General features: G+C 48.5%; 9 protein-coding genes across 9 annotated transcripts; 5 read left to right on the forward strand and 4 right to left on the reverse strand.

Moving 5' to 3' along the window:
• Positions 1-608: 608 nt before the first annotated feature.
• BP5553_06421 (Thioredoxin-like protein) lies at positions 609-1,411 on the forward strand (the record flags this gene model as incomplete). Its single annotated transcript, XM_032015044.1, has 2 exons — positions 609-1,103; positions 1,202-1,411. The coding sequence occupies 2 exons, from the start codon at positions 609-611 to the stop codon at positions 1,409-1,411; spliced, it is 705 nt and encodes a 234-aa protein (XP_031868465.1).
• A 2,000-nt stretch (positions 1,412-3,411) lies between these two features.
• Positions 3,412-3,741, reverse strand: BP5553_06422 (uncharacterized protein; the record flags this gene model as incomplete). Its single annotated transcript, XM_032015045.1, has 1 exon — positions 3,412-3,741. One exon carries the CDS (start codon positions 3,739-3,741, stop codon positions 3,412-3,414), a length of 330 nt encoding a protein of 109 aa, XP_031868466.1.
• Positions 3,742-5,403: 1,662 nt separating this feature from the next.
• Positions 5,404-7,068, reverse strand: BP5553_06423 (putative mitochondrial GTPase 2; the record flags this gene model as incomplete). The annotated part of the gene is made up of 1 exon (XM_032015046.1): positions 5,404-7,068. The coding sequence occupies one exon, from the start codon at positions 7,066-7,068 to the stop codon at positions 5,404-5,406; it is 1,665 nt and encodes a 554-aa protein (XP_031868467.1).
• A 1,574-nt stretch (positions 7,069-8,642) lies between these two features.
• Positions 8,643-9,128, forward strand: BP5553_06424 (uncharacterized protein; the record flags this gene model as incomplete). Its single annotated transcript, XM_032015047.1, has 1 exon — positions 8,643-9,128. The coding sequence occupies one exon, from the start codon at positions 8,643-8,645 to the stop codon at positions 9,126-9,128; it is 486 nt and encodes a 161-aa protein (XP_031868468.1).
• An 843-nt stretch (positions 9,129-9,971) lies between these two features.
• BP5553_06425 (uncharacterized protein) lies at positions 9,972-11,722 on the reverse strand (the record flags this gene model as incomplete). The annotated part of the gene is made up of 3 exons (XM_032015048.1): positions 9,972-10,175; positions 10,229-11,392; positions 11,564-11,722. The coding sequence occupies 3 exons, from the start codon at positions 11,720-11,722 to the stop codon at positions 9,972-9,974; spliced, it is 1,527 nt and encodes a 508-aa protein (XP_031868469.1).
• A 386-nt stretch (positions 11,723-12,108) lies between these two features.
• On the forward strand, positions 12,109-12,921 carry BP5553_06426 (Uncharacterized protein; the record flags this gene model as incomplete). Its single annotated transcript, XM_032015049.1, has 2 exons — positions 12,109-12,299; positions 12,393-12,921. 2 exons carry the CDS (start codon positions 12,109-12,111, stop codon positions 12,919-12,921), a joined length of 720 nt encoding a protein of 239 aa, XP_031868470.1.
• Positions 12,922-13,518: 597 nt separating this feature from the next.
• Positions 13,519-16,202, reverse strand: BP5553_06427 (Uncharacterized protein; the record flags this gene model as incomplete). The annotated part of the gene is made up of 3 exons (XM_032015050.1): positions 13,519-14,254; positions 14,307-15,391; positions 15,444-16,202. 3 exons carry the CDS (start codon positions 16,200-16,202, stop codon positions 13,519-13,521), a joined length of 2,580 nt encoding a protein of 859 aa, XP_031868471.1.
• Positions 16,203-16,777: 575 nt separating this feature from the next.
• Positions 16,778-18,424, forward strand: BP5553_06428 (Uncharacterized protein; the record flags this gene model as incomplete). The annotated part of the gene is made up of 1 exon (XM_032015051.1): positions 16,778-18,424. One exon carries the CDS (start codon positions 16,778-16,780, stop codon positions 18,422-18,424), a length of 1,647 nt encoding a protein of 548 aa, XP_031868472.1.
• Positions 18,425-19,573: 1,149 nt separating this feature from the next.
• Positions 19,574-21,094, forward strand: BP5553_06429 (uncharacterized protein; the record flags this gene model as incomplete). The annotated part of the gene is made up of 1 exon (XM_032015052.1): positions 19,574-21,094. The coding sequence occupies one exon, from the start codon at positions 19,574-19,576 to the stop codon at positions 21,092-21,094; it is 1,521 nt and encodes a 506-aa protein (XP_031868473.1).
• Positions 21,095-21,160: the final 66 nt, after the last annotated feature.

Genomic DNA, 21,160 nt, shown 5'->3' on the forward strand with positions numbered 1-21,160 from the left:
TTTTCTTCTGCTACATGTATACGAAGTTCATTCTCTCCACAAACCTGCAGTAGTCAATTGCATGAAGAAAGTTCTATTTCCTCACTCTGCATCTTTTCACTATGTGAAGCTGCCTTAGCATCTTACCCGTACTCCTATGCCAGTCTTGCCTCCATTCTGAAGACAAAAAAAAAGGTGCACATACCTACCTTTATCTCACAGCACAATTCCGGAACTTTACGATTCTCCGATTTCCGGGCTCAACTTAATAATTACCCAGATCCGACATCATTGCTTGGGGTTACCCCACTCATTTGGAGTTGACGCGTTGCTAATTCCGCTCGGTAGATTGCTCGGCGTTCGCTTTGAAATCCAAAATACTGGATGCCATAAGCCATCATCACATCATGACGACGTAGGATTGCATGAATAAAGCAATGTAGTCGTAATCCGGGTCAACTATGAAGAATTATAACATACCTACATAAGGGCTGTCATCCCCACAGTAGTGGCCCATTGTTTTATTTCATCATCATTCTTCCCCAAATCGAGGTAGATAAAAGTCACGTGTATAACCCCGCCTCTCCCCTGTTACCACTTTGGCCCCCAACAAACCACACCAAGTCACGATGGCCTCCAAAACTGAAACCCCAAAGATAACGCTCTACACCAGCCATCTATGTCCCTGGGCTCACCGGTCCCAAATCGCCCTTCGCGAGCTTGGCCTCCCCTTCGAGACGGTAATCGTCGACCTCTCTGTACCCCGCACCCCTGAATATCTCAAAATCAACCCTCGCGGCCTCGTCCCAGCCTTGGACTACAACGGTACAATTATAACCGAATCAGGCATCATCTCGCAATTCCTGGTCGATTCACACCCTTCACATCTGGAGAAGACCAGCTCTGAGCCAGGAGGAGCCCTACAAAGAGCAAATATTAATTTCTTTGTTGATACGTGGTTTAGTAAAGTTAATTCGTTGTCGTACCCGGTGTTCAAGCTGAAGGCAGGGGAGAAGGAGGTTGAGGCTGGGAAGATAGTTGATGTCATTGTTAAGGAGATTGAGCCATTGCTACAAGATGCCGCGCCGTATTTTGGCGGATCGGAGAAGTTGACTCTTGCTGAGGTTAGTTCATTTCAATATTATTGCTATTCTACGAAATCCTGCGGCTTTTGAAGTATATTTGCCGTTCCATCTTACAAAATTGCTGACGATTATAATAGGTGCAAACGGGCTCTTTTATTCTCCGGCTTCTCTCTTTCCCAAAGTACGAGGAGTTGCTTCCAAAAAGCGTGTTGACTTCTCTTGAGGCTAGGGCACCTGCTTTCTGGAAATGGGCAAATGCAGTGGTCCAGGAGAAGAGTGTTACGTATGTTTGGGATGAGCAGAATGTCGCCACGCGCACTATCGCAAGGCTTGCGACCTTGCGCTGAGCGGAAGTTTAGCATGTGGGTTTCTGTATTAAGGGCTTTCCACTGCGGTATCTCCAACTTTACGACTGCATGAGAAAAATAAATTATAACTAGTGTTGCAATCGACCTGTTTCGAAGAAATATTTGACTATCTACGTGATGCCATAGAGATCTGCTCGAAATTAAATAGAGCGGAGCCCGTCCATGTCTTTCGAGTTGATATTTAAAATTGATATTCATGATTAAGTACTGTGATGATACGTGATTACCTGTCCTGGGAATAGCAATGCATTTAAGTAGAACACCTGTGGGAACTTCAACTTTAACACCTTCACAGCTAGAAACAGCCACTTTCATTAGTAGGCTCCAAGAAACCTGGCCCGAAATCCTGTTTTCTCGGTATCCCCCAAGGCTATTCTTTTGATTTCTTCGTTTCTCTTATTACATTATTTTTTATTATGAATCTTGCAGATTCAGATGGCGGGCTTGAAACCCTTCAAGGGTCTCTAGTCCGCCTTCTTCTCCACACCAGCTGCCGACCCCAAACAACTGTGGCCGCCAAACTATAAGAGACGGCTTCCCTTCATTTTCACTGGTGGCCATGGGATACCTCCTCGACATGTAGGTCTATCAATGGCAATTCTGGAGGTAATAGGGATCTCGATACATGTATTTATCTACCCTTACATCACCTAGAAACTACCTACCTAGGTAGGTAAGAACAGTCAAATCCTAGCGTATTTTGCTATATTGTTTCCCTGCAGCTTACATGCTTGTGCCCTACCTTCGATCTCGTGACAGCCAACCAACATGTGTACTGACTCTACTGCCGAATCTACGTTGCGCTCTGCTCCTTGGGTAGTCGAAACCTTGGTAAGGTACCAGAGATTGTATTCCCAATGAGAATTAGACGTGATACTTCCTAAGGTTTATGCTGTCTTTTGGATTTTTAAAACTGAGTTATATTTGGAGTCTGGCAAAATGGAAGGATCGGTAGGCGTTGGTTCGGAGATTCAAACCCAGCCTTGCTATCGCCTAGTTGAGCACAACAAGCGAGTCAACTGAGCCCTAAAAAAGGAATGAATAGAATGCAATTAAAGAAAAAAATGGCAAAAGAAATACCTACTCAATCGTAGGTTACCGAGAAACGTTGAGCCAACTACCCCCTAGCCTCTTGTTATCTCTAGCGGAGGGTCCAGGGTCTTCCGAGGAAGTTTTTTAGCGATGGTTTGTTAGCAGTGGTTTTACCACTGCACCACCGCGTCCTAGTCGCCTGTCTCCAGTTGTTAAGGGGATTCTGCTTATTTTGATATATATTGATACCCCACACCAGATACCAAGGTGAAACTGACTCTGAGAGAAATTCTTTTAAATATCGATAGGGATGCTAGAATGGATTCCTTGTAAACCAATATTACTATTTTAATAGGTTAATAATAGAATGGTTCTAGCTTTTTCTGAGGGGTTGGCCAGGAGTGATCGCCCACTACCTACTCAGGGTTCAGCTCAGTGTAGAGCGTCCACTACTCAGACCCAGAGACAGATATGGAAAAAATATCATGTGAACATTCCGATGTACGATTACCTGTTATAGCAGATATTTAGTTGTAACATTTATATTTACCAAATGGGATTTCTTTTACGAGAAGATTAGGATTGTCTAAGCGCTTTACCTCGGTAACAAGGCTTAAATCCCATATGAATGGAATTATGGCGGTTGTCTAGTAGTTACAAGAGGAGAAGAACCTTTTGAAAGTCGCTAATTATAGTACTGCGGAATACACAAAACTCTTTTCATTTTAGGACATATTTACATGACCCCACCACTTCTTCCACAATCAGGCCTTTGCCACTTCCGTCTAACTCAAGAACCCCCACCTCCGTCAATATGCAGATGGTCCTGAGTTGGACAAGAAAACGAATGCCTAGATAATTCACTAATCAGTCAGAATATTAACTAGCGTAGCCAAGGGAGCAACCCACACAAAAGTCGCCTCTGGCCGGAAGACCTCTAAACGGGCTTAAACGGTGCAGCCCGCATCATAATACGTATAAGTGCTCGCATTCTGGGGATTCAACTGTGTAGCGACATCGGCCACATAGAGAAGGCATGTGCCATTTCCGACTGCAAAACTTCCACATTTATTCTCTGTACACAGCGCTTTGCAGGGTGCTGGACTGGCAGAGGTAGCATTCACTATGGCAAGGAATGCTGGGGTGGATCCTGCTTTGTCCCATCCTTTTACACCACAGGTGAGTGCTGTTGGTGCGGCGATGGCGAGGGAGATGATGGCCGAGGGGGCGAGGAGGCAGGATGCTATGGGAACCAGGTAGGAGGATGCTGAAACCATGGTTAAGGTTGTGAGAGCGACAATTCAGTGGCTAAGTGATGAAAGTAGTTCGGAGTCTGGAAGTGAGATGGTTGATCTTGGTTTGGAGTGCTTGTTTAGGGAGGAAAAGGGGCTAGGGGACGGGGCAGGATCTTGATTTATGCGTTTTGGAATAGTGATATTGGTGGACGTGGCCACTTTGGGTGATAAGCAAGCTGTAACGGACAAATAACCATGTCCGGACCAAAGATACAATGCCCCTCTTCAGGTACATTGGGATTGATTGGATTTTGGAGCAAGATTTTCAGCGCAATGCTCGGGTGTTCCTGAGGTAACTCTTTTGCCTGAAGATTGAAGGTAACGATCAACAACAAAGTCGATATTGGCATATTGAACGCGAAGCTACGGAAGTACACGGCACTTCCTATTCTATTGACTGAGAAACTTCTTGACCTTGCAAGTGCATCTAAACGAAAGGTCAAAGGAGCCAAGAAATGTTTGAAGATAAAGATGACGCGTCAAACATGGAAAATGGGAAATAAAAACAATAACTAAAGTCATTTCGCTGGACGACAAGCCTCAAAAATGGAAATGATCTGGTCGATTGAGATGTGCAATCTAGCCACTTGATTGAACCGGTCATTCTCCCAACCTAAACCCTCCACCTGTAGATCTGCCGCCCCAGCACAGGACAAATTCCAAATCGATGTGAAACAATGTATACGCGACGAACCGCAGATCTACACAAAGGTTAGATGGGGACTTAAGTAGCATCCTTGTGCTACGTTGCGATACGAAACATATTAAGATTTTGCCGCTCGCGGCTCGCGGTAAAATGTAACCTGCTGCACGGAACTTCCCCACATTTTCTCCCAATTCGACGCTGAGATCTACTATTAGCTTATTAATTCTTAATTGGGGAATATATATACCGGAGATAATAATTAGAGTAGAGTAGGATGCAAGCGATTGGATATTGCCCGTGCCGAAAGGGTGCATACAGGGTGATGTAACAGCCCTATGGAAGGAGGAAACGTTCTCTTGACCTTCCAGTGTACTTTTACTGGTAATTGGAGGGTTATTGTCGACTGCTGTGAAGGATGCATGGAGTGAAGAGAATTTAAAATTTCCTGCATCACGAGTGGCACGCTGTGGGTAGCATTCCCGTGGAGGTGATTCGGAGACGGGAGATGCCGATGGCAGTCCAGAGAATGGAGTGCCCGCAGACATGAGTCCTTGACAAGAAAACGAGCATCTTCGAAGAGGAAAGGCACAATATAGAACGAGATAGCGACGGAAATAAATATACCAAAGAACAAGTTTCGGATTGCCGAAGGCCATACTCAATTATGGAAGGCCGATGTGCCCGAGTTTGAGCGACGCGGTCGACAGAGTATTGCTTCCCAAAAACTATATCAATCCTATCGTGGGTTGAATAATCGACTGGGGTAACCGAGAAACAGCGGAACTTCAGAGATTTCAACATGTCATTGTGGTCCAAAGTGTACAAGAAATTGGCCCAACATAAGACTAGGGAGAGTTGGAGAGGGTTACATGTTCGAGACTCGATATGTGCGAACTTCGCAATAGAATCCAAAAGGGTATATTCAATTAGATGATGACGTGCCCTTCCACATGCCCAGGATAAACCCCATATATATAGTACAATAGTTTAACATCGCCCTACCGATCCAAAAGGTCCACAACCCAATCGGTGATCTTGTTGGTCCCATGCCCATTGATGGCACTGATAGGGATGGCCTCTACTTTCTGATCCCAGAAATTCTTCTGTCCACTTGGATGCTCACACTCCCCCTTTCCAACGGCATCCAAATATATCTGTAGCTTCTCAAAATTCTCCCTCGTTTCCGGTAAGTCTGCTTTAGTAGCAACCACGAACCAAGGCTTTCCAGCAATACTTGGTACCTGTGGAGCTAGCGGGGAGTCAAAGGTCGGTCCAGTATTAACGATTATTGTCTCCTGCCGATTATTCAAAGCATCTTCTGTGCAGCGGAATGGACTCCATTCGACGAGTGGCTCTGTAAGCTCCGTCTCTTCCTGGATTTTCATTCGCTCGTATTCGCCGACTTCTTTCCAGAGAGCTCGCAGGGCTTGTACTGCATCGCCGGCGTTGAGATCAATGACAAAGGCGAGGACTCGTGCACGCTCGACGTGGCGTAGGAAACTTATTCCTAAACCACGATCAAGATGGGCATCTTGGACGAGTCCGGGAATATCGGCGATCGTGTAGTTTGTTCGTGGCTCACCGGTTTCCAGCGTTGATCGTGCTACAGGTCTGCCCTGATGGTCATCTAGGACTACAGTCCCAATGTTAGGCTGTAGAGTTGTAAATGCCCAATCCCCTACCCGCGCTCGGCTCTTGCTCATAGCCCTCAAAAGCGTGCTCTTGCCAGCATTCGGAAGCCCGACAAGCCCAACATCAGCGAGAAGCTTCAATTCCAGTTGCAACATGACCCTCATGCCCGTTGATCCCTTTGTAGCGAATTTCGGCCGGGGTACAGTCCTGGTGACAAAATGAGGATTTCCCATCCCACCCACAGCTCCCGCAGCAAGCAGAATTGGCCTGTCCATGGGAACACTCAGATCGAGGGAAATAGGGGACTTCACTTGGGCGACAGCTAGCGCTGGTCTCCTAGGCTTGGGGAGAGTAGGAAATTCTGCGGTAGCAATATCCTCCGGTGTCACGGCAGGATAAAGCAACCACTTATCTCGACTCCATTTCCAGGGCCCATTGGGATCCTCGCCATCCCGCTTCCCAGCCTCCAGCTTCATCCTCTGCTCCTCGATAAACACAGGGTCCTCTCTCTCAATTTCCCGCACGACAGTCCCGACCGGAACTTGGATAACGATGTCGTCGCCTCGTTCGCCACCCCGAGTTTTGCCCTGCCCATTCTTCCCACGACCAGCCTTCAATATACTGCGTCGCGCAAGCTTGTGCAAGCTTGTCTCGCCGCGAACTGCTTGGATGTATATATTGCCTCCACTGCCGCCGTCGCCTCCATTCGCAGGTCCTGCCTCGATGTACTTCTCGCGTAAGAACGAAATGCACCCGTGTCCGCCTGATCCAGCATGCGCATTTATTGTTGCTTTATCGGTGAAAATAGTACGGGAATAGTCGCTGGGAGGAGGGTTGAGATGAGAACCTTCTTCGTATGTTGGCTGGGAGGAATCGTCCGTCGCTGTGATCGTGGTCGCGTTTGTGGTTTCATTGCGACGCTGGAGGGAATTGAATACGAATCTCGAGCTTCTTCTAGCTGTAGCGGAAAATACGAACGGGTATAAGAATGGGGTGAGGGTCCCTGATATGGCTAAACAATTTGGAGGCATTCTGCCTCAAGAGTGAAGACAGTTGTAAGAAGTCGAAGAACGAAGAATCTGTTGCTTATTAGACTCTGGACTTTGATACTGCCGTCGCTAGCAGATTTCCCGGTCACCGTATCCATCGGGCTTAACCGTGTATATCCAAATCAGGCTAACGCCGACGCTCCCAGGGATTTTCCGTCTCCGGAGATCACGAGATCATGTTCACCAATGTCTCGATCACTTTTAAGACTTTGGACATCGTGACATTGTCACTTGGCTTGTACAATATCATCTCCAAAGTCAATATCGTCTCCATGCAAAGTTTGGAGATACGAAGCTACTTCTATCCATCGCCAAATCGAGTGAGATCTCAGCTACCGAACCCTGATCGAGTGCTTCATCAGCCTCTTGTCTCCAATTTGCCGCTATAGGAGCGGTGTAGACGCGAGCTCGCTGTCTCCCCAATGCCTCTGCGCCAGCTTGCCTCTATTCGATGCACCTAAAGACGCACTCCGCACCTCGTATGGGGCGCCGAGTCTGCTTGCTCATGTGCCATTGGACCAGATGGCCGAATTCTACAAGTCAACATGATGTCCTCACCAACCGGATCTCCTGATATGATACACCTGTCCATCCATGCATATATGCCCGCCCACGCCGTGGGAGGCACTATTACAGGAGCCACGACAACAGCAAAGAACTAGACTCCCGCTCGTTCCCGGGCCATTACATCGAGTCCCCGCTGTAAGTTAGAGACGGCGGAAAGCTTGCTCTAACGACATGTTATGTTGTGTTGTTACGGTCTGAATGCCTTCATGCCTTCATGCCCATTCCCTTGATTTTCCGTCTCTACTCGGACCTTTCTCCCCACGGCATAAGGGACGATCTGCCCCGGGAAGTGGCTTAATCCACTCTCTTTTAACCCCATCTCTCGAGTGCGCCGGTCGTGGAGAGCACGTTGCGATTTTAGACATTCAGGTATAGCGTGATCTCAACATCCGCACCTCTTGAACTGGTAAGTGACCTCAGTCTGTCCAGCGCTTTATCGCCCTTTCGCGTGAACGTTCTCCTAGGCCGTCTGTATATCATGCCCCTTCATCATGGGTTCCCTTGTACTATTGGGATATGCTACAAAAAGCACAACCCCTCCGAACCTCTCTTTGCTCCTTTTGATGCCCGCCGTCATATCCCCATCTCTAGTTTTCCCTATCCTTCCTACCGGCTCCTGCGGTGTCATATACCACAATGCCATACATACTACGCCCAGAGGTCATGTTGATGAGGAGTCGCAGGTACAAAAGACCTGTTAGAATAATGGACCCCGACTGCGCCATATGCAGCCAGCCTGCGATCGCGCAGTGCGAGTGCGAAGCCAAAGGGTTGGATATAGCGGTGCGGCAAGCGGAGCAGAAGATGATGACTTCTGTCTTTAATGATATACGGTAACCCCTCCCCCTGTCTCTTATACACATCTAGATGTGTATAAGAGACAGCTACTATCCCTTTTCCTCCCGCCAATTCAGAGACTAATGTGCACTTTTTGGAATAGAAGCTGGGTCCGTGGCCACGCCCAAGACTACATCCTATCCTACTTCAGCATGCTCACCACCCGGCGCAAAGAATACCACGCCTCCCATATGCAACGCATCCATGAGCGCGCTTCCTACTACTACAATGCGCGCCCCCACCCCTCCGAAATCGCCGCCGCAGAGGCAGAATTGAAGCGCGGGATTGACGATGACTGGAAAGCGAGCGTCCAGCGGTATCCCGAAGTCCTAGAATACTTTTACGGGCTAGTGGATCTGAACCTACCGGGGGATGACGAGACCTGTGTGAGGGACCCTCCACTAAGTGCGTTGGGGGGTGTAGGAAGTGGGAGGGAGAGGAAGGTTAGGCTGAGGGAGCCAGTAGTGGAGAGGGAGATGAATAGGGAGAGGGAGAGGAGGAGTATGGGAAGAAGAGAGAGGGATAGGGAACGGGAAAGGCCGGTTGCCCCGCCCCCTCCGCCCCTGAGGGTTCCTAGCAGACCGGCTACAGCGTTTGCGCCGGGGACGGGATATAGTTATGGCCCTCCTGGCTATTGAGCGCGGAAGTCACCACAGTGGAGAATATATATCTCCTGGCCTCGCCTCTCGCCCACGGGCACAACCATTAATGATTAAACCAAGATGCGGATATACAAGCACATCCGGGAATTTCTCCTTGGCTAACGCGGATTTCATACAGATATGGGATTGACACGAGGCACATAAATTGCGTATTGCAAGAAGCATAGCGGAGCCGGCGCATAGAGTCTAGGATTTCAGCGTTTGGGAAATTTTCAGCGGCTATAGTTTCCCAGTTCTTGTCTTTAATTTACGAACTAAGATGACGATCAGAAATTTTATCACAACTGGCACATAGATGTCGATAATTCATTTTCTAGCTACCGTGACACAACTACCAACTATTGGAGACGTTGTTTCCCGTGACCACCTCCACGTTACACACTCTAGACACACACATGTCTTGAGGGTGCAGTATCCCCTCACCTGCATTTTCGACTCAAACCTATCAACGAAAAGGCCGCGCAGAAAAATAGGTCAAAAAAATGCATCGCTTTCGTAAAATACAGGTCAAGAATATGCAAAGCTAATGCCCATCCCTTTTTGGATCAATCGAGAACGAGTTGTTTTTCCCTATGCCATGCCACGTAGAAAAACTAAAATATAAAAAGAAACGAAACCCTCCCCAGCTTTTTGGAAAATTAAGGGACCATCCATGCTTTTGAAAGGCTACGTGACGGAGTTTCAGAGGGGAGAGGTTCAAGCCGGGTGCAAAATGTGATCCAACGTGCCACTGGAGTGTAACAGTTGGAATCCACAGCCTAACCCCATCAGAATGGATCCAACAGGCAAGGCAATTGCTCCGCTAGTTAGCGTATGCAATTATTCTTTGTCCTCAAGAGAAGCTCCCTTGAGATCAGCGACGATGTCCGAGGCAGCGTTCTTGATCAGCTCGGTTTCGTTCGCGATGGAATCTTCGCCCTCAGCGGCGGCGTTGCCATTGGTGCCGTTAGCGGTGGTTGGTGTTTCAGGGGCAGATTCTTCAGCTTCAAGGCGCTCGAGTTCCTTCTTGGCCTTGGCAATGTTCTAAAGGATTCGTTAGCCATATGGGAAGGAATGGCGGAAATATAATTACTTACTTTTTGAGTCTGGCTTTCTTGGCTGGCCTTCCAGTGCGCTAGCTTCTCCTTGACCTTCTCCAGCACTTCGGCGGCTTCGGCGGCGCTCATAGGAGGTTCAATACCCATTGATGAGCAGTCTTCCATCACTGCTGGGGGGCAGTTGAAGGAGGTTGGAGTAGCAGGTGACTCGGCAGGCGCAGCATTCTTCTTGTTCTTCTTTCCTTTCTTGCCAGATTTCCCGGCGCCGGCAAAGTAATCTTCCTCCTCCTTTTTAACAACCTTCATGCCCTTGATGCCAGAGTCGTCAACCTTTCTTTGCGCCTGAGCCTCAAATTCAGACTTGGCCTGGAGTGGTGCCTTCTCTGTAACATATGATGGATCGAAGAAGCGGAGAAGGCTCTCAGCACGACGGATCTCATCTAAGTATGCCTTCTCACTGGCCTCGGCAAGCATTTGTTGAGCGCGCTCCTTCTTCTTCTCCTTCACGTAGCTCTCTTGCTCTAGCTTTCTTCGCTCGCGGAGTCTTTGACGTGCTTCATATTCATATTTCTGCACAGCACGTGTTTGAGCGTAGTAGCCGTCCTTGAGAGTCTTTAGCGCCGCATACTTTTCTTGTTGCTCATTTTGAAGCTTTGTGCGTTCGTCTCGCAGGGAGGAAATGCCCTTGAAAGCCTCATCTTGCTCGGCTTTGATGGCGTTGAGCTGATCCTGGAGCTTGTTGTACTTGTCACTGAGGGCCTTCGATTCTGGGTCGTCAAGAGTGTCCCGGAGTTTCTTGATTTCAGCCTTCTTGAGGTCAATTGACTTTTGAATATCGTCAAATCCAGCAAATGACTTGCGCTGTTTTCGAAGATTGGAGATTTCAGTCAGAGCCTTCTTTTCGTCGACCAACTTCATCATTCCGCTGTTGACTTGTTTGTCCAATCGGTCGATTTCACGATCGACATCGTCGAGACCCTTGTATGCAACCCGGCTACGCGCAGTCTTTAATGCAGCCAAATCAGTCTTCACGCTCTCATCCAGCTTCCTGATTTTGTCCATAGTCTGTCCTCTGCCTGCCTTTCCAGCTCCCTGCTGCTCCCTAATCTCCTTCAATTGAGCCAGGAGGTCGGCACGTGCCTTTGCGGAAGGCGAATCTTTGGCGGCAGGTTTTGTCAAGTCCAACTTGGCTCTAACGGCACCCTACAGTGCAAAGTTAGCTAGTTATTAACATATTGTTTCAGTGGTAAATATATATTTATATCTAAGTGCTAGAGCTGGGAGATAGGATACCCTTCAGGAATATAGTAAATAGTCCTTCAGATTGCCAAAGGTGATTGATTGTATTAAGTTTGTGAATGGGGATTGACTCACAAGCTTTGTCATAATATCAGCATGTTCCTTCTGGGCTTTCTCAAGCTGGGCCTTGTAGGCAGTCTCGTCGGGCTTCTCTGGCTTTTCGATCTTCTTCTTGTCGGTCGTAGCACCGCCGTCAAACATGGTTGCAGCAGAGGGGGTTGCGACGTCCGCCATGATTGCTAATTTCTCCTACAACAACACTTGATTGTTGTTTTCTGTAGGAATCAATTGCCTGTGGAGCTAGGCAGATGAGGAGGGAGAGTGGTCCTCTTGAAGAACAAAGAGAAATATCTTGTGTGTGAAGAAGTGTCCAGAGTGAATCCGGGGACAGATTTCCTCGAGGACCTGCGAATCCCCAAAAAATCCATCTACGGCGGCGGGCACAGACCACCCGCGCAACCTCGCGAACATTTTGAAGATTCTCCTTCACATCCATTAGTTCAAGAAGCTGTCGCTTTGACAACCTCTTGCTACGCCTTCCACCGTCCCACTCTCCATCTCAAACTGCACAACGCTGCTCTCCATTCTTTAACGCCCGTCTTTGTCCCCTCAGCAGCAAGATGTCAACTGAAGAAGACCGCCAGGCAAAGGCGCGTGAGGCTGAAAGCAGAGAATCTGCGCGACTCTGGCGCGCATGGCGGACAGTCCATGAGATGCTTCAGGACAGAGGCTATACGTTAACTGAGGAGGAAGTTACCATCAGTCTTGATAATTTCAAGAGCCAGTTCACCGGCGCAGATGGCAGCATCAAGTAAGAGCTCTTTGCTCTTTGCTATCTTCTCACTTTTCTTGGTCTCGATGCATGCCAAAGATTTCTCCATACTAATAACGACTCTCTCAACAGCCGCTCAATGATGAAGTTCTCCGCCAATCCCAGCGATGCTATGATGAAGCGATACTCAAACCTTCCTACCGATCGCGAGCCCACCCCAGCTCCTCCAGATATCGGCACCATCTGGGTTGAGTTCCTCCCCGACAGCAACGTGGGTATCAAGCAGATGCGGAACTTCGCACAGCATCTCTCCTCCAATAACTTCCACACGGGCATCCTCATTACAACCGTCAATATCACTTCTGCCGCGCTCAAGATTATCCCAGCTGTGGCAGCTGATACACGGATTGAGACTTTCCTGGAGCAGGATCTGCTGGTCAACATCACCCACCATGATTTGGTGCCCAAACATGTGTTGCTGAGCAAGGAGGAGAAGACCGCGCTGTTGCAGAGGTATCGATTGAAGGATACACAGCTTCCGCGTGTTCAGACGAGCGATCCGGTTGCTAGATACCTTGGGTTGAGGAGGGGCCAGGTAGTTAAGATCATCCGGATGAGTGAGACGGCGGGGAGATATGCCAGTTACAGGCTTTGCGTCTAGGTGGCATGGACTTGGATACGGTTTGATATGGTCTATGCGATATGGAGTTGGTGGGCGTTAATTTTGGGGATAAAAGCATGGGAGGTGGCGTCTGGAAGCTAGATTGAGATGGCGATTACCCTGTGTTCCTGTATGAACAATCTTGTAGTCACGCCCACTAGTATAGTAGAAGGCAACTTCTCGAGCGTTTGTATCGTTCCCCTAATCTTCTTTTGAAATCTTAAGATTCCATCATGACAAGTACTTTCTAGCCAAAAGTGCAATGCTTGCCCAAGGGACATGTCGACTAAGTAGCCAACTTGACTTGGGTAAATCATCAATGGCTTCTGCAATTTGCCTACGGGTTAACACTCGGAATGTTAATAAGCTTCATTTTATTTAAAGGCCTAGCCTTACCGGAAATCTACATTATCACATTTCAAATAAACGGTACTTAAGAGACATTTAGGCAATCATTCATTCCTATATAGAGCCATATCTGCCTAGCAATCCCCACTCCAAGAAAACCCAATGCATAGCCCAGGAGTGAAAAACAATCCCAACAAGCAAGCTAGACGCCAGGTCATGAACACGTATCTACATCCTCGTAGGCTTGTCTCATCCAACCACAGCCTTCATACTCAGACTCTCTAGAAACCCAGCCAGGTCCTCTTTCTTGACTTCTACAACGCAATGTTCAAAACTATCAATGCGTACTCGCGCATTCGTCTCCTCCACCACTAGTTGGAAGGCATTTCCGAATTTATTCCTGCCGAAGCCTTTCGCTTGAGAAGCCTCATCCTCTTCATCATCATCTTCCTCCTCGGATGAAGAGTCTGAATCTTCAGATTCGGTTTCATCCTCTTCATCTTCCTCATTATCTGCAGCGGCTCGCCTTCGGGCTTCTCTCTTCCCCTCCTTGATCTTCTCCTTATTTTTCTTCGTCAACTCACGAGCTTTGGCTTTGGCTTCTCTTTTCTCCTTCCTCTCTTTAGCCGCAACTGGGTCACCGAATCCCATACCGCCGCCACCTCCCCCAGTGCCTACAACGACGTACACGCCTCTGTTCTCGTTTAGGCCGGCAACAACTAGGGGTGTTCCTCGTCCACCGTGACCCAGCTTTCCTTTGCTCTCGCGTTCTTGTTCTGAGATGGCTTCGCCAACCCATAGAGCTAGTTTTGTGAGGGCTGCAGGGTGGGTGAATAGTGCAACATCAGGCCCATCCTTCACAACGCACATGCGGAATGCTCGAAGATGGCGAATTTGCCGTTTCTCGATTAGGGAAGTACCTGTGCGAAGGATCGCTCGATGAAGATGCTGAGCTGTGGGTAAGGCTGCCTTAAGTTCTTCGATCCTACGTATTGTGTTAGCGTAACTCAAATATCGTTTGGTAACGGGGTGCTCACTTCTCCAGGGCATCATATGCATCCCAGAAACGTCCCACCCATTCCTCGCTCTCCAAAGTACCCGCTTCATCTGTTATCTCTTTCCCCTCCCTTCCCCGATCCCAGTTTGCTGTTTGGAGCGCGGTTGCGGCCTGCTTTCCAACTTCAAGAATTGCACCAACAATAATGCCGACGTCTTGTGCGCTCAGAGTTGCTCGCCAGCCCCAACTTCTTACGAACCCCCATCCTTCCTTTGTTCCGCCTCTGTCTCTCCCATCTGTATCCGCGGACGGGACCAACTCATCAAGACCGTACATATCAGAGTACTTTAGAAGTTTTGTCCGTAACCCTCGCTTTAACTCCATATCCATATGGGTATAGCTTTGTTTACATTGGACAAGACTGACCCCCATCTTCGCAAGTAACTTATGCAGGCGCTTCCTTCCACTGTCTGACCAGATATGTAATCGCGCAGACAAGTAAGGTGAGTGTAGCATGCTGTCATATAAGCTCCAATGTCTGATGAGCAGAAATTTGGGTTCAGGAGATAGCCGAATACTAGTATCAGTAGGGCTCCGTGCTGTTGTTGGGATTACACCATTGTTTTCAGGCAATCTATTTGCATTGAAACTCGAGTCGGAGAGTTCGGGGGGGTTCAGACGTCGAACTTCGTCACGTAGAAGCTGTCGTATTCGTGATCCACGGGTTCCTAGCCAGCCTGAACTAGTTGCCGACGGTTTTCGAGATGATACAGCAACACCTATTGAGGACCGCCCGTACAATTCCATTGAAGTAACTCCAACGATCGTCATCCAGAGAAGGTCATTGTCTTCTCGACCCAATTCTGACGCCAGGGAGTACATCATGGAAGATATTGGTTCACAGTATGATGAGCCTAACGAGTAGTATGCCTGAAGAACAGCTTCATGCTTCCTGCGAAGCTTCAATAGCCGTCGGCGTAATGTTCGTGCTGAGATAGCTTTTGGGGGTTGGGCGGGGGTTGGTGAGACGGAGCGAGATGTTGAGGATCCTAACCCAGGGGGGCCACTAAGGGACATTAGACCCCGTTGTTTGGGTCGAGATGGGGACTCTGGAATTGGACTCGACTGGAAACTATTAGCGGGTGAAATAGAACAACATTAAAATTCTTGCAAATACCGAGTTGCTTCTCCGCCTTTGGCGTGGCCTATCGTCGTCTCCGCTACTCTCACCCTCTTGATCCCGGTCTGACCAAGACTTCCGCTTCTGGCCAGGCCGTGGTTCTGCATCGTCGACATCATCATCACTCTCTGATTCGGGTCCTTCACTATCGTCACCATTATCATCAACTTCTGGCATCTCCACCAAGGCCAAATATGCGTCTCTTTCAGTATCCAGGTCTTCCTCAATATCCCCGTCGTCGAAAACAATAATACCTCCCTTCCCAGGCTTATAATTCCTTTGAATCTTTCCGCTATCGACGCCAGGTTCCTTAATTTCAGAACCGTCCTTGGCTGGTGGTAACCTTGGAATACCGCCGAAAACGTTCCCCAAATTCCACGGCCGTCGCGCATCAATTACCCAGACCTCCACTCCGCCATAGGTCGTCTCGTCCTCCTCCGAGTCGACTCCTAATAAACTTCCAAGGTCCACCATACCACCGACCCCCAAACATATAACCACTCCCCCGGCTCCTCCTTGGCTCTCCATCATAGGCCTAATGACCTTCTGGCCTGCTCTCTCCAAGTCGCCATATCCGGCCACGGGCTGGATTTTATGGGGTATGTAGTCGCGTTTGAGCAGCTGGGTAAGAATTCGGCAGCCGCATAATGCATCGGGCTCAAGGGCGACGAGGATGAGAACTGGCGGGGAGAGCGGGTGGTGTGTTCGTTGAAGGTGTTGATATAGGAGGGCGATAAGGGACCGCGGTAAATACATTTTCAGAGATATCTCGACGCGTCGAATTCGAACCGCATATTATATTTTGACGGAGCGAAGGAACAAATGCGTAATGCAATTGCTGCAACTGGCGCTTCAAAAATCCGCGGTTTAGCTTGGTGGGACCCGGAAGACGCGTGTGAAGCCGGGCTATTGGGTGAAGAAGGGCATGAGGAACCCGTCGAGTAATATGGTAGAAAACGGTTGCCAGTGCAGTTCCTTTAACTATAAGTATAGATATGAGTAGACTATTGCAATTTGGTGCTGTCCCAAACGCATAAAGCAGCAGTAATTGTATTGTGATTGTGATTGTGATGTGGTGTTGTATTTGGTACTTACGCTGAGAACCGCGGCGCCCAAAGTCGCGGTCCCGAATCCTGGTGACGCGACTTTGGTGCAGGGGTGGTTGGATGCCTGAGGCGTGACGGAGCTTAAACCCGTCCGGAGCAAAACAAACCTTCCAAGACACTCACTCATGCTTGGGCTCATAAGTTGTGTATTTACCTTACCTACCTAGGTACATATACATTTCGCAATAACACTTTACGCATTAAACCCAGCACAGCTAATAAGCTATGGGTCCGGTCGTCGCAAGAACACGATCTCCTGACCTGCCTCTTCCTGGCTCAAGTTCACAAACTGCTCCTTCGCCAAGCGACACAGAAAAGCTTATCCAAGTATGCGTGGATTCATTTTGCAACCTAAAGTCATTAGAAGTTCTTCTATTAGAGGATGATCGTCTACATCCTAAAGACGACAGTTACGAGAAATCTCTTCAGCCTTGTGGCGTTCCTATTCTTCAATTGCTCCGGGACCTATGCGTCGCGATCACTGAGCAAAAGATCCCCTCATACAATTATATTATTCAGAGACTCGATGACCTTGCTACCCTCGCAAATGAAAAGTTCTACGCTTTCCCATTCAAGGATGTTCCTTTTTGTTGGGGGGAACTTTTTCGATTTGCGAGCTTTCTCAAAATTTCTGTCGTTGCGATGAAGGCAGTCTGGGGCAAAATCCCTTCACTGTTTTTCACAAAGCAATCAAACTATCCTCCAGCAAGCATCCCCCCTTTAGAGAGCGACGCCATCGATGAGATTGTCAAGACTATCGACATGGCTCTCATTGTGGCAGGCCCTCCTATCGTACAGGAAACCAAAGATGCCCTTCAGCGGATATTTGAACTCCTAGAGAAAATCCATGCCAGCTCTCTCCAACGCAGTGTTGGTATGAGTACGGATAGCGTTACTAATGACAATGAACCGTCAGCGCCGAAGCGTCGGAAAGTCGATATTTCCCTGACTGTTGATCGGTTTCCTTCCTTGTCATCCTTCATCCCATCCATTTCCAAGCCTGTGCGGGAATTAGTCAATCCATCATTTGAAAAGTTTCAGCAGTATATCCTGCATCCAAAATGTGACGATATAGGCCCAGAGCCAGTTATTATCAAATGGGCTCTAGAACATTGGCCTGCTCGTACGGAACGGCCGTGGAGTAGTCCCGCCTATCTCATGTCCAGAACTATCGGTGGACGAAGGCTGGTTCCGGTAGAATTGGGAAGAAGCTACGTTGACAGTGGCTGGGGACAGACGATTATCTCTTGCAGGGAGTTTATGGAGCAGTATATGTTGAACGATCCCACCCTGTCTAGCAGCGGTATCGGCTACCTCGCACAGCATGATTTATTTGCTCAAATCCCTTCGCTGAGAAATGATATTGCGATTCCAGATTACTGTTATGCAGTTTGCCCACCACCGCATCACTCTTCCCCACAGGCTGCCCAGCATTCCCAGGTCGGCCAGTTGGAAACCCCCCTGTTGAACGCATGGTTCGGGCCCGGTGGAACAATCAGCCCATTGCACACTGATCCGTATCACAACATCCTCGCCCAAGTTGTAGGCAGGAAATATGTCAGGCTTTATGCCCCACGAGAAAGCCGGAAGCTATATGCCAGAGGCATTGAAGATAGAGGGGTGGACATGAGCAATACCAGTGAAGCAGATGTCGGCGTCCTCGCTGGATGGGATGGCACCGAAGAAAAGATAGTAAAAGCGCACGAGGAATTTCCCTTATTTTCTAAGGCACAGTACCTCGAGTGTATCTTGGAAGAGGGGGAGTGTGTCTACATTCCGCTAGGGTGGTGGCATTATGTTAGAAGTCTCAGTCCAAGCTTCAGCGTGAGCTTCTGGTTTAATGGCTTGGATGAGGCACAGAGCGAGAACTAAAACAGCGATGATGACACTATCAAACGGAGATGGAAATTCCGGGTTCCTTTTTCGGGCAAACATTTGATATCATCTGCCTCTCAGGACCGTGAGGCCAACCGCAAACTAAAAACCCTAGATGCATGAACTTCAATACTTTGTATTTGACGGATCTCTCAACTACAACCCTATATCCGGTAATTCTTTGCTGATTTGGCTATCCACTGGTGATCGACAGCTAGGATGGGTTTATTCTATGTCACGTGGCATCAATTAGGCATTTTCTTTTATCTGATTGGGTGGTCTATCCCAGTCCGCTTACGAATTTCCAAAGCTTAAAAAGATGTATAGGACTCGTAAGCATCGCCGACGATGACAGCCCGTGACAGGTCACTCCAATGTTCGACACTGAAAAATCCATGGAAAACTACGCAAGTCACCTGCTAATGACTCTGCCTCAGCGCGTTCAATATCAGTCGTCGTCATAAGGACTCGCCTGGGACGAATATTTGGTGTCAGTTTGATTAGCTTGGCGACGCCGCGTAGGAAGGGAGGCTGAGTCCTGCGTACCTTGGCCTATGATATTGCAAATCGATGGCAACAAAACTACGAAGTGCCGCCATTCCAGCCCTACATACATATACCGCTCCAGCACAGCACCGATTGGAAGCCGCGAGCATTAAATCTCGTCTTCCAATCTCCCTTATCGGGTAGCCCGTCGTCATCAATCCAACATCTAGCTAATGTGGCGTTTGTGCATAGCCTCATACAACTTCTTCAACCCTCTAAGTGTGAGCGAAATAAAATAAGAATTCAAGCATTAAACACCGAGCGTACGTCAATTTTTTTTCGGAAACTGCGTGCACAAGGGCTTGGTATCATAGGCTCTGGAGTCTAGTAGCCGTTGCTCACCAACATGGTGTATTGTGGAAAGCCTTCGACGGGATGCCAATCATGCAGAGACAAGAAAACCCGAGTAAGTGCTGGCTTTATTCCCAGATACTCGCAGCTTCACGATCCTTTATGCCTGCCGAGATTTCACCCAAGAATGCCATCCGTCCTTGTCAAACCCAGTCCTGACACTTCCAGTGCGACCGCGTCACCCCATCATGTACCCAATGCATTCGGGCCCGGAGGACCTGTCCTGGCTATCGCAACCAACTGGATCTCATGTTTCGCAATGAAAGCGAGGTTGTAATTGAGAAAGCCAAGGCTCGAGAAAAGTTGAAAGCAAAGTCAAAAGGTAGTTCTTCACGATCAGCGACGCCGATGACCCCAGCATCCTACACATCGAGCGAGGTCTCACCACAAACCAGTGAGGCTACTAAGGCCGAAGCCCTCAAGAATGACCTCGTCGTTAGTTTACGCCCCGCCCAAGGTTATTATGGAGGGTTTTCTAATTCCATAATACCATCCTACAATCTCCAGCCAACTCTGCAAGAGCGTGCTCTAGGCTACTTCTATTCCAACCCTACGCTATGGCTTCAAAACAACGACCTTTTGTGTACATTATGTGGCCAGGCAGATGCAGATGAGCATCTTCTCGCTGGCATGAGTGCAGTCGGACTTGCCAGTCTCGCAAAGTCCATCCATGCACCGAGTCTCATGGTCAAAGCCCGGAAGGACTATCTAACTGCGATTCGGCTAATAAATTCAGCCCTAAGATCTCCGTCGCAGGTCAAGAAGGATAGCACGCTGTTCGCTGTCATGGTGCTCAGCATGTTTGAGACCATCACTGGCACTGATGTCGAGTCAATTGGTGCTTGGACGAAGCACGTCAACGGAGCAGCAGCGCTTGTCAAGCTTCGGGGCATGGATCAATTCTATACCGACGCTGGACAACGAATGTATACTCAGGTAATGGGCAATCTTGTCCTGAGTTGTCTACAACGTACAGTCCCAGTGCCACCTGAGATGATTGAGTTACGGAAAGAGGCTGGAAAAATCTTAGATAAGACTATGCAGTCATGGAAGCTAATGGAAGTTATTATCGATTTCACCACCTTTCGGTCCACCTACCGAAGATCGACTATGGGTCGTCGTCAGATAGTTGAAACGGCACTAGATATAGATCGACGATTCGCTGAATTAGACGATGGTTTCCCTAAAGAGTTCTCGTATCGGACACTATATACGGACAAGGACCCGGATCTCATATGGAACGGTACCTATCATAAATACGAAAATAATTGGACTCCACAGATAAGGAACTGGGTACGGGTTTGCAGGATTATGGCCCACGAAACCATCAGCAATCAGCTGCTATACGACTCAGCAGCAACTCCACCCATACTCACAAACGATGAGACCATAGCTCAACGGGCCAGTTCTAATGAAATATTGCTGCAGGCCCAAGCTGATATTCTCGCAAGTGTGCCTCAGTACACGGCGACTACTAGCTACATGCATGAACAAGTTCCGGTAGATGGTACCCGAGAATGGTACATTCTCTGGCCGCTCTACCTTGTTGGTGCGATGGATCTAGCGACAGATCAACTTCGAGGGTGGGTTATCAACAGACTATTGACACTTGCAGACTCAGCTGGGATTGCACACGCACAAATCCTCGCACGGCACTTAATTTTGAAGCAAGATATCGACATTCTAGAGACTCCACCAATCGCAGGCCTTAGCGCCCTGTTAAAACGAGTGGCGGGAGACAGCAACTCAAGGATTGTGGAGGAGATCTGATTCTGTCGTGGAACGCGCGGAACCCTCTTTATTCGGGCCTCGTTCGTTTTTCTAACCCGCAATGAT

This window comes from Venustampulla echinocandica (assembly GCF_003357145.1).
Source record: "Venustampulla echinocandica strain BP 5553 chromosome Unknown scaffold_4, whole genome shotgun sequence".
Classification (NCBI taxonomy): domain Eukaryota; kingdom Fungi; phylum Ascomycota; class Leotiomycetes; order Helotiales; family Pleuroascaceae; genus Venustampulla; species Venustampulla echinocandica.